The following is a 13,456-nucleotide window of genomic DNA, read 5'->3' on the forward strand; positions in this document are numbered from 1 at the left end:
TGACAAAGGGTTTAATATCCTAAATACATAAAGAGCTTCATAAAACAGAAAACAAAAAGGCCAACAAACCTATATTAAAATGTGCTAGAGATATGAAAACTGTTCACAGGAAAAGAAAGGCAAATGGTTTGTAACCATAGGAAGATTTCAACCCTATTCAAGGAGAAATGCAAATTAAAACTACACCCAGATACCATTTCTCACCTATCTGATTGGCAAAAATCCAAACATCTGACAATACATTCTACTGGTGAAGCTATGGAGAAGGCGGAAAAGTCCTATACAACTGGGAAGAAAGCAAAATGGCACAAGCCCTATGGAGGGGAACTTGAGGAAATGTTACAATAATTTTTACTAAAGTTTCTTGATGTTTAAAAAAGTCATTCAGGGCGTGCCTGGGTGGCTCAGTTGGTTAAGAGACAGACTCTTGATTTCAGCTCAGGTCATGATCTCAAGGTCATGGGATCGAGCTCCCCCCCCATCCCCCACAACACGCTCAGTGGGGAGTATGCTTGAGATTCTCTCCCTCTCCCTCTGCCCCTGTGCTCTAATAAATAAATAAAATCTTTAAAAAAACCTTTCAAAGATTTTATTTATTTATTTGACAGAGAGAGTGGCAGTCAGAGGGAGAGTGAGAAGCAGTCTCCCCACTGAGCAGGGAGTCCGACGTGGGGATTGATCCCAGGACCCTGGGATCGTGACCTGAGCTGAAGGCAGACGCTTAACCAACTGAGCCACTCAGGCACCCCTTATATTTTTTTTTAAATAAATTTTAAAAGTCATTCAGTTAGGGGCGCCTGGGTGGCTCAGTCAGTTAAACGTCTGCCTTCAGCTCAGGTCGTGATCCCAGAGTCCTGGGATCGAGCCCCACGTCGGGCTTCCTGCTCAGCGGGGAGTCTGCTTCTCCCTCTCCCTCTGCCAGCCGCTCTGCCTACTTGTGCTCACTCTCTCTGTGTCAAATAAATAAATAAAATCTTTAAAAAAAAAGAAAAAAAATATAAGTCATTCAGTTAGATGCATGAGTCTATTGAACACTCCTTCCCATGAGACGGATGATTTATTAGTGTATAAAACCACACTTAGGTTGCCTTTGACTTTTCAAGTTCAACAAGTATTTTTTGAGAATGCTCCCAGGTGTTTGAATACATCCTTCCCTAGCCCCCCACCTCTCACACCCATCCCTGAAGGTAAGAACCACTGACCTAATCCAAGCCCCCACCTCGCTGAAGGTGGGGGAGAAAGGTCCCACAGCAAATCCATAGCTGACCTGGGGCCAGTTCTTGACCAAGCTCTTGATATAGTTCCCAAGACTTGGGAAGGAAAAAATGTGCCTTCCTTGATGAGGGCCAGAGTGGAGGGAGCACAGTGGTTCTCAACCCCGGGCGCACATCAGAATTAGCTGGGGGAAGTTAAACAAAAAAATGCTGATCCTCCAGGTCCCAGAGATTCTGCTATAACTGGTCCAGGGTGGGTCCCAGGCATCGGTATTTTTAAGCAGCTTCCCAGGTTGATTCTATTGCGCAGCCCAGGCTGGAACCAGAGAGCCAGGGAAATGAACTCCAGCTGGGGTCTGAAGTATATCTTGGAGCCCAATCAAATCCTAAAGAGACCTTTTGAAATTCAAATGAGGCAGGAAGACAGAGGCTGATATTTCAGATGCTGGGTGCCAAGAGCGAAGAGCCAGTATTTGAGAAGGGCTGATCTGGGATCTTTCAAAATTGAGGAGGAGAAGGTAGGAAATGGGGTGATGCCACAAAACAGGTTCCCCCCACAAACAGCCCCTCCCACAAATGGCGCCTGGGAAGGGGTTGCTCAGAGGGACACATGGGCATGGAGTGAGTGGTGAGGTGGGGGCTCTGGGGACAGCTGGTCAGGCTTGCAGATCCAGGGCTGGCTTAGCACAAGCTGAGGGGTAAGGGTGGCCTCAGCTGGGAGCTGAACTCTGGCAACCCCACAACACTGAGGTTATGATCCTGGGCGAACCCCTTCCTCTCCCTACAAAACTGAGCCGCTTCAGGTGACCACAGCCTCTTCAAGCACTGCAGACTCCCTGGAGGGAGGAAATGGGGTGACAGGGGGCCAGCGCACTAGGAGGTCCCAGCCACCACATATAAAGGAATGAAATCATATAAAGACTTTTTACAAAGGACGGAGGGGAGTGAGATTTCCAGACATGGTGAAGTCTCTAAGACATCTTGGTAAGGAAAAGAAGGAACTCGCGCAACAAAACCCACAACCCAAATGTCCACCAACTGATAAATGGACAAACAAAATGTGGTATATCCACACGAGGGAATATCGCTCAGCCACCGAAGAAAATGAAGTACTCATACTTGATACCACATGTATCTTGAAAATGTTCATGCTAAGTGAAAGAAGCCAGTCACAAAAGGCCACACAATGTAGGATACCATTTACATAAAATGTCCATAATAGGCAAATCCATAATGGCAGAAAGTAGATTAGTGGTTGCCCAGGGGCTGGGCAAGGCCGCGGAGTGGCTGGGGAGTGACTGTTGATGGGCTTGGGGTTTCTTGTTGGGGCGATGAAAATGTTCTGGACCGAGAAAGTGGTGAAGGTTGTACAACTCTGAATATTCTACAAAATCACTGAACTGTATACTTTAGAAAGACAAACTTTATCGCATGTGAATTATATCTCAATAAAGCTGTTATTAAAAAAAAAAACCTAGAGCATGTTACCATTGTTATAGAAATAAGGGGTGTGCGTGGGTATGTGGGTGTGTGGGTGTGGGTGTGTGTGTGTGCATGCACACAGGCTGGGGAAGGTCTGAAGAATATATTATCAGGCTGTTCACAATGGGAATACAGCAAACTTACACTTGGCCTACTTCTTCCCCCACATTTTTGGGGGGTGGGGTGGGACATAGTTCTCCAGCTTTTCCTTTAAAATTTTTTTCATTACAAAATTTTCTAAAAATTAATATACAAAAATATATTCTCACTATAAATCTACACCACGCTGACAAATCAGAAGCGCCCCCCCCCCCACCGCCAGCCATTCTCCTCCCCACCCTGAGTGTGACCACAGCTGACAGCCAGCTGGAGCTCCTTCTCAACCTTTGGCTCTGTGTTTAAAATACTGAAATAGATGGGGCTCTTTTAGACTTTCTTTCCTTCCTATGTTTACTTGACTCTATGATCTTTGATTTTTATAATAAGCACCTTAGGCAGAAGAAAACCGCAAACATCCAGCATTTTTAAAAAGTCTGTGTTCATGCTACATTATTCTACATGTTACAGAAACCATGGATACAATACAATCCCATCTTCATTTCTAAAAATACATAGAGAAATACACATTGTGTGAACATAGAGAAAAGCCTAAAAAGATACAAACCAACTTGCTAACCATGGGTTAAGCTGAGTCAGGAGCAGAATTGAGGGGGGTGGTTAAGAGAGGCTTCCCTCTTCTTTTTTATGTAGGGTTATTATTTCTATTATTTTGTGGATAACACATTCACATTGTTCAAACTTCAAAACCACAAAAATGGGGGAAGGGGGGCCAAGTGGGGGAAGGGGAGTGAGACACCTAGGCTTTCAGTTATGGAATGAATAGGTCTCAGGGATGAAAGGTACAGCATAGGGAATACAGTCAATAGGGTTGCCTGGAGAGAGATGGTAGCTACACTTACGGTGAGCACAGCATAATGTGTAGACTTGTTGAATCACTATGTCGTACACCTGAAATCAATGTCACGTTGTGTGTCAACTACACTTCAAAAAAAAAAAAAAATCACAAAAAGGAATACAGTGAACCCAAGTCCCCAGTTTTCCTGCCGAGACAAACCAATACACCTGGAGTCTGACATACGCATCCTTAGTGGTAGGCTGGGCCTGCACTGATGTGCTTTTGTAGTGATATTTTTGCTTCACTGAGCTTCTGTTAGGGGAAAAAAATATGCATATAGACCTATACATTTCAATACGTGTGTGCATATAAATAGAAAAATGTATTGGAAGTATACGCCCCTCCCAAATAATAATTTGATAATTACTCAGAGTAACTTCCTCTGAAAACTGGATTACAGGTGAATTTTTCCTCCTTATCACTTACTTGTATTTTTTTCTATTAGTCTTCCTCTATTAAGCCTATATATAACCTGTCGGGTGGAGGGGGAAAATCATAGTGAGATGTTTTTTTTTTCATTCTTTTTTTTTTAAAGATTTTATTTATTTATTCATGAGAGACAGAGAGAGAGAGAGAGAGAAGCAGGCTCCCAAGGAGCAGGGAGCCCGATGCGGGACTCGATCCCAGGACTCTGGGATCATGACCTGAGCCGAAGGCAGACGCTTAACCATCTGAGCCACCCAGGCGCCCCATAGTGAGATGTTTTTAATATACTTTCCCAAGAAAAGTCACTGGACACCTTTCCAACCGGCAGAGAGGAAGCTCTGAGAGCCATGAACTTCCCCGGGGAAGGGAGGGCAGTAGGCAGCGAAGAGGGGCCAGAGCAGCAAACCCTTTCAGGACCAGAGTAACTCCAGCCTTTTCTGGTTGGAACTGACCCCCCCCGCATTCTAGTTGGTGTCTGGGACCGCCCTGCGCTGTCCCCCCATCTAAGCCATTTGGGCTCCCACACCACCCTTCAGCTCTGGAGGGAAAACAAGGCAGGCTCACAGAGCACAAAGACCTCCTCCCCTCTGCAGGACAGCAGCTGGCCAGGCGGCCTGGGGGGCTGCGGTGCCCCTCCAGGGAGCCAGGGCCTGTCAGAGCCCCTTGGTAGAGCCCCCAGGGGCAGATGTTCTGGCCCCAGGCCTCAGGAGAGTGGGAAGGGAGGGGCAGGGCAGGGCGGTCCCAGACACCAACAAGAATGCCGGTTGCTAAGTGCCAGACCCCAAGGGCACATTCTTTGGCCTGGCACACATCAGGGGCTTCCCCACCTACCAGCAACTCACAAGGCCACCTTTGAGCAGCCAGGGTGGCGCCTCTAAGCATCCTTGGTCTAACAGCTCCTAGTAGGAGCAGGAGCTATGGCCTCCCTTGTCCTTCCCTAGGAGACTGGTAGATCGTGTCCCCCGCACCTCCAGCGCGCACAGAGATGCTGCCTGAGCACAGCTCTGCAGGGGCCCCCTGCGCTCAAACACCTTCCCTGCTTCCGTCCTGCCAGGAAACAAAGACCAACCTTCAAGGAATAGAATGAACCTGCTGCCAAAACAGCCGGGCAAAGTCTCACCAAATATGGAGGGGATGTTTGAAAGGGTCTCACTGAAAACACAGCCTGTGCTGTGTGTCCAAAATTTACTCTAGAGGGGACCTGGGATGGGGGTGCGTCTCGAAGACTGAGGCATTCTTCCTCCAGAGCAGCTGAAGTAGTTAGAGCCGAGTGACCCGGGCTAAGGGGAGATCATCTGGGGGGAGGAAGCAAAGACTGGTTTATTATTTTTTTTAAAGATTTTATTTATTTATTTGACAGAGAGAGACACAGCGAGAGAGGGAACACAAGCAGGGGGAGTGGGAGAGGGAGAAGCAGGCTCCACGCAGAGCAGGGAGCCCGATGCAGGACTCGATCCTAGGACCCTGGGATCATGACCTGAGCCGAAGGCAGTCGTCTAACCGACTGAGCCACCCAGGCGCCCACAAAGACTGGTTTAGACGTGAGCCCCAAATCAGAAGTCACTGGGGCACACACTGACAATTGCAGGCATGACTTGCGATGTAAATGCTCCTTCCACGGGCAAGAGGCAGCCTGACACGGATCGCGCCTTGCTAAGCACTTCACCTGCTTGTCTCTGAGAAGCAGGGATTCGTATTCCTGTCTTATAAGTGAACAAACTGAGCCCTGGAACAGTTACACGATTTGCCCAGTAGCACAGTCATTGGCAAGTGAGCGGCAAGGCCAGCATTCAAACTCAGGCCCGTGTGACTCCAGATTCGAGTTTCCCCTAAACCACACAAACCACAGCCCGGCTGCATCAGATGACACCCCCAGCAGAACCAAGATTCGAACCTGGGTGATCTGATGCCAAGGTCGGCACCCTGCCTACCCCATCGGAGTGGGAATCAGGACAAGAAGCCCGCGCTAGAGACGGAGGGACTCACTCCCTGACGTGAGCAGCCCCTTTGGAGGTTCTGAAAACACAGCAGGGCCCTAGGGAGGTACCTGGATAGGGTGAAGAGGGTGGGGCGGCACCTAAGAGTCGGGGTGACTTTGGGAGATAGAGAGTCCTGGGTTAGAATCCCATCTTTGTCTTTCCCCAGTCCCATCTCTATGCAGCAGTCCACTCCTTGGTATACACCCAAGAGAACCGAACACAGATGAACATCCAAAACCTGTATGCAAATGTACCCAGCAGCATCACTCAGACTAGTCAGAAGGTGGAAACAACCCAAATGTCCATCAACTGATGAGTGGACAAACAAAATGTCTATCCACACAATGGATTATTATTTGACCATTAAAAGGAATGAAGTACTGGGCCGCCTGGGTGGCTCAGTTGGTTAAGTGTCTGCCTTCGGCTCGGGTCATGATCCCAGGGTCCTGGGATCGAGTCCCACATCGGGCTCCCTGCTCAGCAGGAAGCCTGCTTCTCCCTCTCCCTGACGCTCGCGCTCTCTCTCTCTGACAAATAAATAAAATCTTTTCAAAAAATTTTTTAAAAAAAGTAATGAGTACTGGGCGCCTGGGTGGCTCAGTTGGTTAAGCGACTGCTTTCGGCTCAGGTCATGATCCTGGAGTCCCGGGATCAAGTCCCGCATCGGGCTCCCTGCTCGGCAGGGAGTCTGCTTCTCCCTCTGACCCTCCCCCCTCTCATGTGCTCTCTCTCTCTCATTCTCTCTGTCTCAAATAAATAAATAAAATCTTTAAAAAAAAAAAAAAGTAATGAGTACTGACACATGCTTCAACATAGATGAACCTTGAAAACCTGATGCTGTGTGAAAGAAGCCAGTCACAAAAAAATCACATATTGCACGATTCCATTTGTATGAAATGTCCAGAATAGGCAAATCCACAGAGACAGAGTGTAGATTAGCAGTTGCCAGGGGCTGGAGGGCAGGGGGAATGGGGAGTGACTGCTAACAGGTACGGGGTTTCTTTCAGGGACAATGGAAATAGTCTAGATTTAGATCATGGTGATGGACGTACAACACTATGAATATATTAAAAACCATTACATTTGACATTTTAACATGGTGACTTTAATAGGATGTGAATTATATCACAATTAAAATACTGTCGAGAAGCGTACCACCTATAAAATGAGGATAACAACACTAGGCATGTTGGGAGGCTGTTGGTTTCACAGCACGAGGAGGTATACCAAATGCTTGGTGTGGTGCCTGGTACAGAGCCAGCACTCAGACCCAGCAGCTATATTCTAATACATCACGTCAACACTCATGTTGGCTTTCTGCCTAAAACACAAGAACGGGGGACTGATACTGGACGAGGGGGAGGCTGGTGTTACGATTCTTGAACTGCAGCCCAGCTGCCCAACAGAACCACCGCAGAGGGCAGCTGGGGCTGGCCACCCTCCCTTCTCTACAGTGAAGAGCGATCGCCATGGCAACCACATCAGCTCAGGCCAGGGGCTCCTGTTCCCAGCTGGGTGACAGGATCGCCACAGCAACCTGTCAGGATGGCAAAGGCAGATCTGGATGATGGGACTCCGGCAGCTCTGGCAGAACTGCTAAGGGATCCTCATCTCCAAGGAAACGATGTCAGGAAGGAGGAGGGGGAGAAGGCGATCAGCAAAGAAATACAGGGCCACACCCCCTTGCCCGGATCCTGAGACACCAAGGGGCATGCCAGGGAGGGCCAGACCTGCCTTGCTGACATCGCCTTCCTAGGGGAAGTGAACTAGTGTTTCTTGAGCACCTACTGTGTGCCTGGCACCACAAAGGGCTGTATACATGCTTGACTACATTTCAAATTTCACAAATAAACCCGCCACCAAAACCCACCTAACTACAGCATTCATTAAAAGAATACAAAGCAAAGTCATTTCCCCCATGCTATTCCCATCTCTCACTCCTTAGTTCAGTGGATTTTCCTCCACACCTTTGCTATACATTTGCACATATACATGCCCCAAAACCAGCCTGTTCTGTATGCCTTTTCAAAATAATTAGTGGGATTGCACGATACATATACATATATATGTGTGTGTGTGTGTGTATGTATCTCTCTTTCTTTTCCTATTAGAGATCTTTCAGCATCAGTATTTATATATCTACCTCATTCTTTTTTTTTTTTTTTTAAAGATTTTATTTATTTATTTGACAGAGAGAGAGATAGCGAGAGCAGAAACACAAGCAGGGGGAGTGGGAGAGGGAGAAGCAGGCTTCCTGCCGAGCAGGGAGCCTGATGTGGGACTCGACCCCAGGACCCTGGGATCATGACCTGAGCCGAAGGCAGACGCTTAACGACTGAGCCACCCAGGCGCCCCCTTATTCTTTTTTTTAACTGTGCTAAAGTATACATAACATGAAATTTACCATTTCTAGTCACTTTCAAGTATATATTTCAGTGGCATTAGGTGCATTCACTTTGTCAAACAACCACTATTCATCTCTAGAACTTTTTTATTATCCTAAACTGAAACTCTATACCCACTGAATACCAATTCCCCACTCCCTCCTCTCTCCAGCACCTGGCTACCTCTGCCCTGCTTTCTGTCTCTGTGAATTTGGACTACCCTAAGTATGTCCTCTATGTGGAACCATATACTACTGGTCCATTGGGGGCTGGCTTATTTCACTTAGCATCAGGTCTTCAAGGTTCATCCATGGTGCAGCATGTGTCAGAATTTCATTCCTTCTCAAAGCTTACCAAGAGTCCACTGTATATATATATATACATTGATGGATATTTGGGTTGCTTCTACCTTTTGCCTATTATGAATAATGCTGCTTGGAACAGAGGGGTACAAATATCTGTTCATGTCCCTGCTTTCCATTCCTTGGGGCATAAATCCCAAAGTGGAACTCCTGGCTCATATAATAATTGCATGTTTAATTTGTTCAGGAATTGCCATACTACTTTATTCTTTTTAACTTCTTCATAGTTTTCTATGGTTACCCAAGCTTATTGCTGGTCATAAACAACCTCGTGAGCTGGGTACTGTTATTATCCCGATGTCACAGATGAAGAAACGGAGACTTAGAGGGGACACGGCTTTGGGATCTCAGCCACATCTCTGCCAAGAAAGGGGGGGTGAAGTCAGGCAAGCTGTCCCCCTCTGGGCCTCAGTTTCCTCTCCTTTACAATAGAAACATGCTGAGTTTGAGGCACCTGGGTGGCTCAGTCGGTTAAGTGTCTGACTCTTGATTTGGGCTTGGGTCATAATCTCAGGGTCCTAAGATTGAGCTCCGCATGTGCTCAGTGAGGAGTCTGCTTCTCTCCCTGTCCCTCTGCCCCTCCCCCTGCTCATGCACACTCTCTCTCTCTCAATTAAATAAATTAATCTTTAAAGAACAAAAAAGAAACATGCTAAGCTTTAAGGCACTCTCTGAAACTGTCTCCCCTTTCCACTATCAAGGGTGGCAACAATGAGATGTGTGAAGACAGCCCCCTGTGCCGCGGGCCAGGCCACGGGGGTGGGGGTGGGGGTTGGCAGGAGGCTGCCTGAGAGAGGGGGCCTCCCACCCAGCCCTGGAGCAGAGCAGGGCCCCACGGCAGCCCTTAGCAGCAAATGCCCCCTGTCTCTACACTGAGAAGCCATTGGCACGTCACGCCAACATGCCCAGGAGGAAGGGCAGCCGGAGGACTGTTCTGGCTTCAGGGCTGTGGTGTCTCAGGCCTGGAACACTGGCACGCCTGCCCTCGGGGAAGGTGAGGAATGCCCTAGAACAACGTGCAATCCTAGGATACCCTCGTGAGCAGCCAGATAGCTGAGGTCCAGCTGTGCCTCTGTGGTCAGAAGCCACCCGGGGCTGGCTGGAACACAGACCCCTGAATTCTGGAGGATTCCAGCCCCTAGGGGTCACCTAGGCTGACGGCTTTCAAGAGGCATTCTGCGAGCCCACTGGGCCCTGTGTGACCTTGAGGACATCCCTCCTTCTCTCAGGGGCTGTTTCCTCATCCATAAAATGGGTATAATCACAACCTCACTGGGCCTTTATGGAAATTGTTGAGGTAAACTGTCTAGCACGGTACCTAACATGCTGCACTCCCAACACACAGCAGAAGGCAAGTGGAAGGACTCATATGAGCAAAGACAAGCTAGTGCCTGGGGGCCACATTCAGGAAGCGTCTAACGTCCTAAAATCTGTGTGTTGAGAGGCTGGCCAGAGGCTGGCCAGAGGCCCGGCCCCAGCACTGCCTTCACACCAAATGCAGCCCTTAAAGCATGTGCACACAAGTTATCCCAGCCAGTCCTCACAACACTCAGGGCATCACTGTCCCGTTCTGTAGGTGAGGAAACCGAGGCAGAGGGCCCGGCCCCACGCTGGATACCGTGGAATGCTTCCTTAGTTAATCCTCCCACGGTGGCGGTTCTTTGGTGGATGACTGTCTCCTTCACTGGCCTGTGGGCTCCTTGAGGACGGGAACCAGTGTCTTCCACTCACCACTCTGTCCTCAGGGTCGGCATACAGAGTACACAGTGGTGCTCAGGACATGTGTGCTGTGGGGGTGAACACGTGACAAAGACAGCTCCACCAGGGACGCATAACCGTGCAGACACAGCAGTTCAGAGCCCTGGCGCATGGCCCCCTGCCCCGGCCTGGCCCTGCCTGGGACGGAGGGGCCCTCACCTCTCTCGGCCGTTCCAGCTCCGTCTGCAGCACCTGCTTGGCCAGCTCGGTCTCGATGAGCCGCTGCCGAAGCTCCTCGTTCTCCTCCTCCAGCCGCGCCCGTTTCTTCTCCACCGCCTCGAGCTCCTTATGCAGCCGCACGGAGATGTCCTTAGAGACCTGAGCAAGGGGGGTGATGAGCAGGGAACCCCACCTGCCCCCCGCTTTGGCTGCAGAGCAACCCCCCAGCAGACAGTGTTTCTCACCACCCCTACTTAGATGAGGAAACCGAGGCACAGAGAAGTCAGTAGAGGGTACGGGGTCACACAGCCAGGAAACAGCAGAAGCAAAACCCAAACCCAGGCACCCCGTGCTCCCAATGTCTACATCACAGTTCAGTCCCCAGGAAGCTGGAAAGGCCCTGCCTGTTCTTCGCAAGGCCTTTTCAATTATCCAGCGCAGTCAGTGTTTCCAATTCTCACAAGAGCCTGAGGCAGGGCCAGAAGCTCATTTTAAAGGGAGGGAAGTGAGCTGGCGTGGAAACCAGAGCAAGACGGGCAGCCCCAGAGCCATCTGAATCCCACTGCTGCCAGTGACCAGCACGGGATCCTGGGCAAACCATCTCCCGACTCTGTGCCTCAGTCTCCTTAACTGCAAAATGGATGCAATAATAGCAGCAACCTCATGGGCCCCGCAGGAGGACCGAATCAGCTATGGCACAAAAAGCCTGGGCCCTGGGCCAGCACAGTTGAGTGCCGGGGGAGTGGTCATGCCGAAGCTCAGAGAGGGGCCTGACTTGCTGGAGGTCATGGTGTGACCCTGAGGCTGGTTTTCAATTGTCTGGGACATAGAACATGCTCTAAATGACAAAGGCTGGGCGCGTGTCCAAGTCATCCGTACAGAAAGGAACTAACAGAGCTGCAAACGTCAATCCTGGTGCCAGGGCTCTGCAGCAGAGCACCCCATTTCCTCGAGGACACCCTGGGGGTCAAAGGCCAGGAAAGGGGAGCCTCTGGGGATGCGGAAGGCCCTTCTGAGCTGGTAAATCACAACTATCATTTGTTGACTACCTACCGTGTGCCAGATTCATTTACCCCAATTCTGTCTGAGGCTTACAGCCTAAGTGACCTGACTCGGGGTCATGCCTAGCCAGGGGGACCCGAGCTGGGGGGAGCCCCTGGGATTTGCCCGAGAGGCCAACGTGGTCAGGGGCTCTGGAGGGGTCCGAGGGCTTTGCCCACAAGAGGTATGTGAGGGGCAGACAGCCCAACACCCCATGCCTGCCAGTCTCGGAAATGGCCATGGCACCTCCTCCACGCCGGAAGGGAAGAGGGCCCTCCCTGGCTCTTCCCTCTGCCTGGGCCCAGGCCCAGCTCGGCATGGACCCGTTGGCAGTATGAGAGGCAGGCCAGGAAAAACAACGGCCAGAAAGGGAATTCGGCGCTGCCTCCCCCACCGTCTGTTGCCCACTGCCGCTCTCTGCCTCTGAGGATCCCCAAGGACAGCCGGGATCTATCCCCCATCCACAAACCCCTCAATAGCAGAACAAGGACTTGGCAGGCAGGGAGAGCTAGACTGAGTATGACTCCAGCGCTCTCTGTGTGGACACCCACGACAAGTTTATTGACACATTCGAAGTCTCGGTGTGGTCACTGGTAAGTGGAATGGAGACAGCCCACTCCCAGGAGCCACCGTGAGGAACACATGACGTAGTTCCTGGGCTGGTGGTTGGAACATCAAGAAATACAACTTTTTAATGCACTGCCAGGATCACTGCTTCACCTCTGTGCACTGGTTTTACTGGACTGGGCCTCACTCTTGAGTTTGGGGTCAAGGATTTTGCTGGAAGGGTTCAGCCCCAGGCTCTTGGCTGTGGTCTCCAGGTTGGCTATTAAGTCACCCAGAAAGTCCCTGCCCTGATCAATACTCCATTCATTCATTCATTTATTTGTTCATCCTGTTGAGACCGTGGGGCAGGAGCGGTGGGGCACAGAGATGAAGGCCCCAGACCATGCCTGGGCTCCTTCACCTCCCTGTGTCCCAGTAGCAGCGCATGGTCTGGCACATGCTAGTGCCCAGGAAATGCTGGTCGGAGAACAAACAAATCCAAGGTTCCAAAAAGGGAAAAGAGAGGGAGGTGAAGGGGCGAATGCCTGAAATATGGGGAGATGCACCTCTCCTAACTTGACGAGGGGGATGCTCCCCTCAACCAGCACCCCACCCACCGTCCAGGGAGAGCTGTGTCCCTGACTGACGTGAGGGCTTCTCTCCTAACTGCGCTCCCACTTGGGGCCAGCTCCTCTCCATCTGAGGGGTCGCTCCATCCCCACCATGGCCTCGACCTGGTAGGCAACACTCCCCCTCAAGAAGTCATGATCCGTGGATTCCTGGGTCCTCTTGGGTTCATAAATGACTCTATTGATTTCATCCCTTCCATGAGTCCCCAGGCTCCTTCCACCCCATTCTCCATAGGATCGCCTTCCCCATTTGTCCCCCACCCCCAAGGGTTGCTATGTCAAGAAAGCCCAACCCCAGGCAGTTTATAGGATTGCAGTGGGAACAAAAGAGCCCTTAATTTCAGATCCCACAGAACCCTGTGCCCCCTTTAGAGGAAGAGCACGGTAGCCTGGAGGGCAGGAGTCTGGTGGCCTCCGCCCGTCCCTTCCTCTTTCTCAGTAGCCCTGGGTGCTCTTGCCTCTCATGGGTGACTTACAGAATCGGCTCTCACTTCCTGACACCACATGCCTTTCATCCCCTC

General features: G+C 50.4%; 1 protein-coding gene across 3 annotated transcripts in view; it reads right to left on the reverse strand.

The window, feature by feature from the left end:
- The window catches only part of SOGA1 (suppressor of glucose, autophagy associated 1), a 67,600-nt gene that overhangs the window by 31,824 nt on the left and 22,320 nt on the right, over window positions 1-13,456 (reverse strand). For all 3 annotated transcript variants that reach the window (XM_035006263.1, XM_035006262.1, XM_035006261.1), the window contains exon 3: window positions 10,720-10,878. In XM_035006263.1, coding sequence (XP_034862154.1) covers window positions 10,720-10,878 — 159 coding nt within the window. The remainder of the gene's footprint in view (window positions 1-10,719; window positions 10,879-13,456) is intronic.

The sequence above is a fragment of the Mirounga leonina genome, unplaced genomic scaffold, assembly GCF_011800145.1.
Source record: "Mirounga leonina isolate KUSES-001 unplaced genomic scaffold, KU_Mleo_1.0 Mir_150, whole genome shotgun sequence".
In the NCBI taxonomy this organism is placed as follows: Eukaryota; Metazoa; Chordata; class Mammalia; order Carnivora; family Phocidae; genus Mirounga; species Mirounga leonina.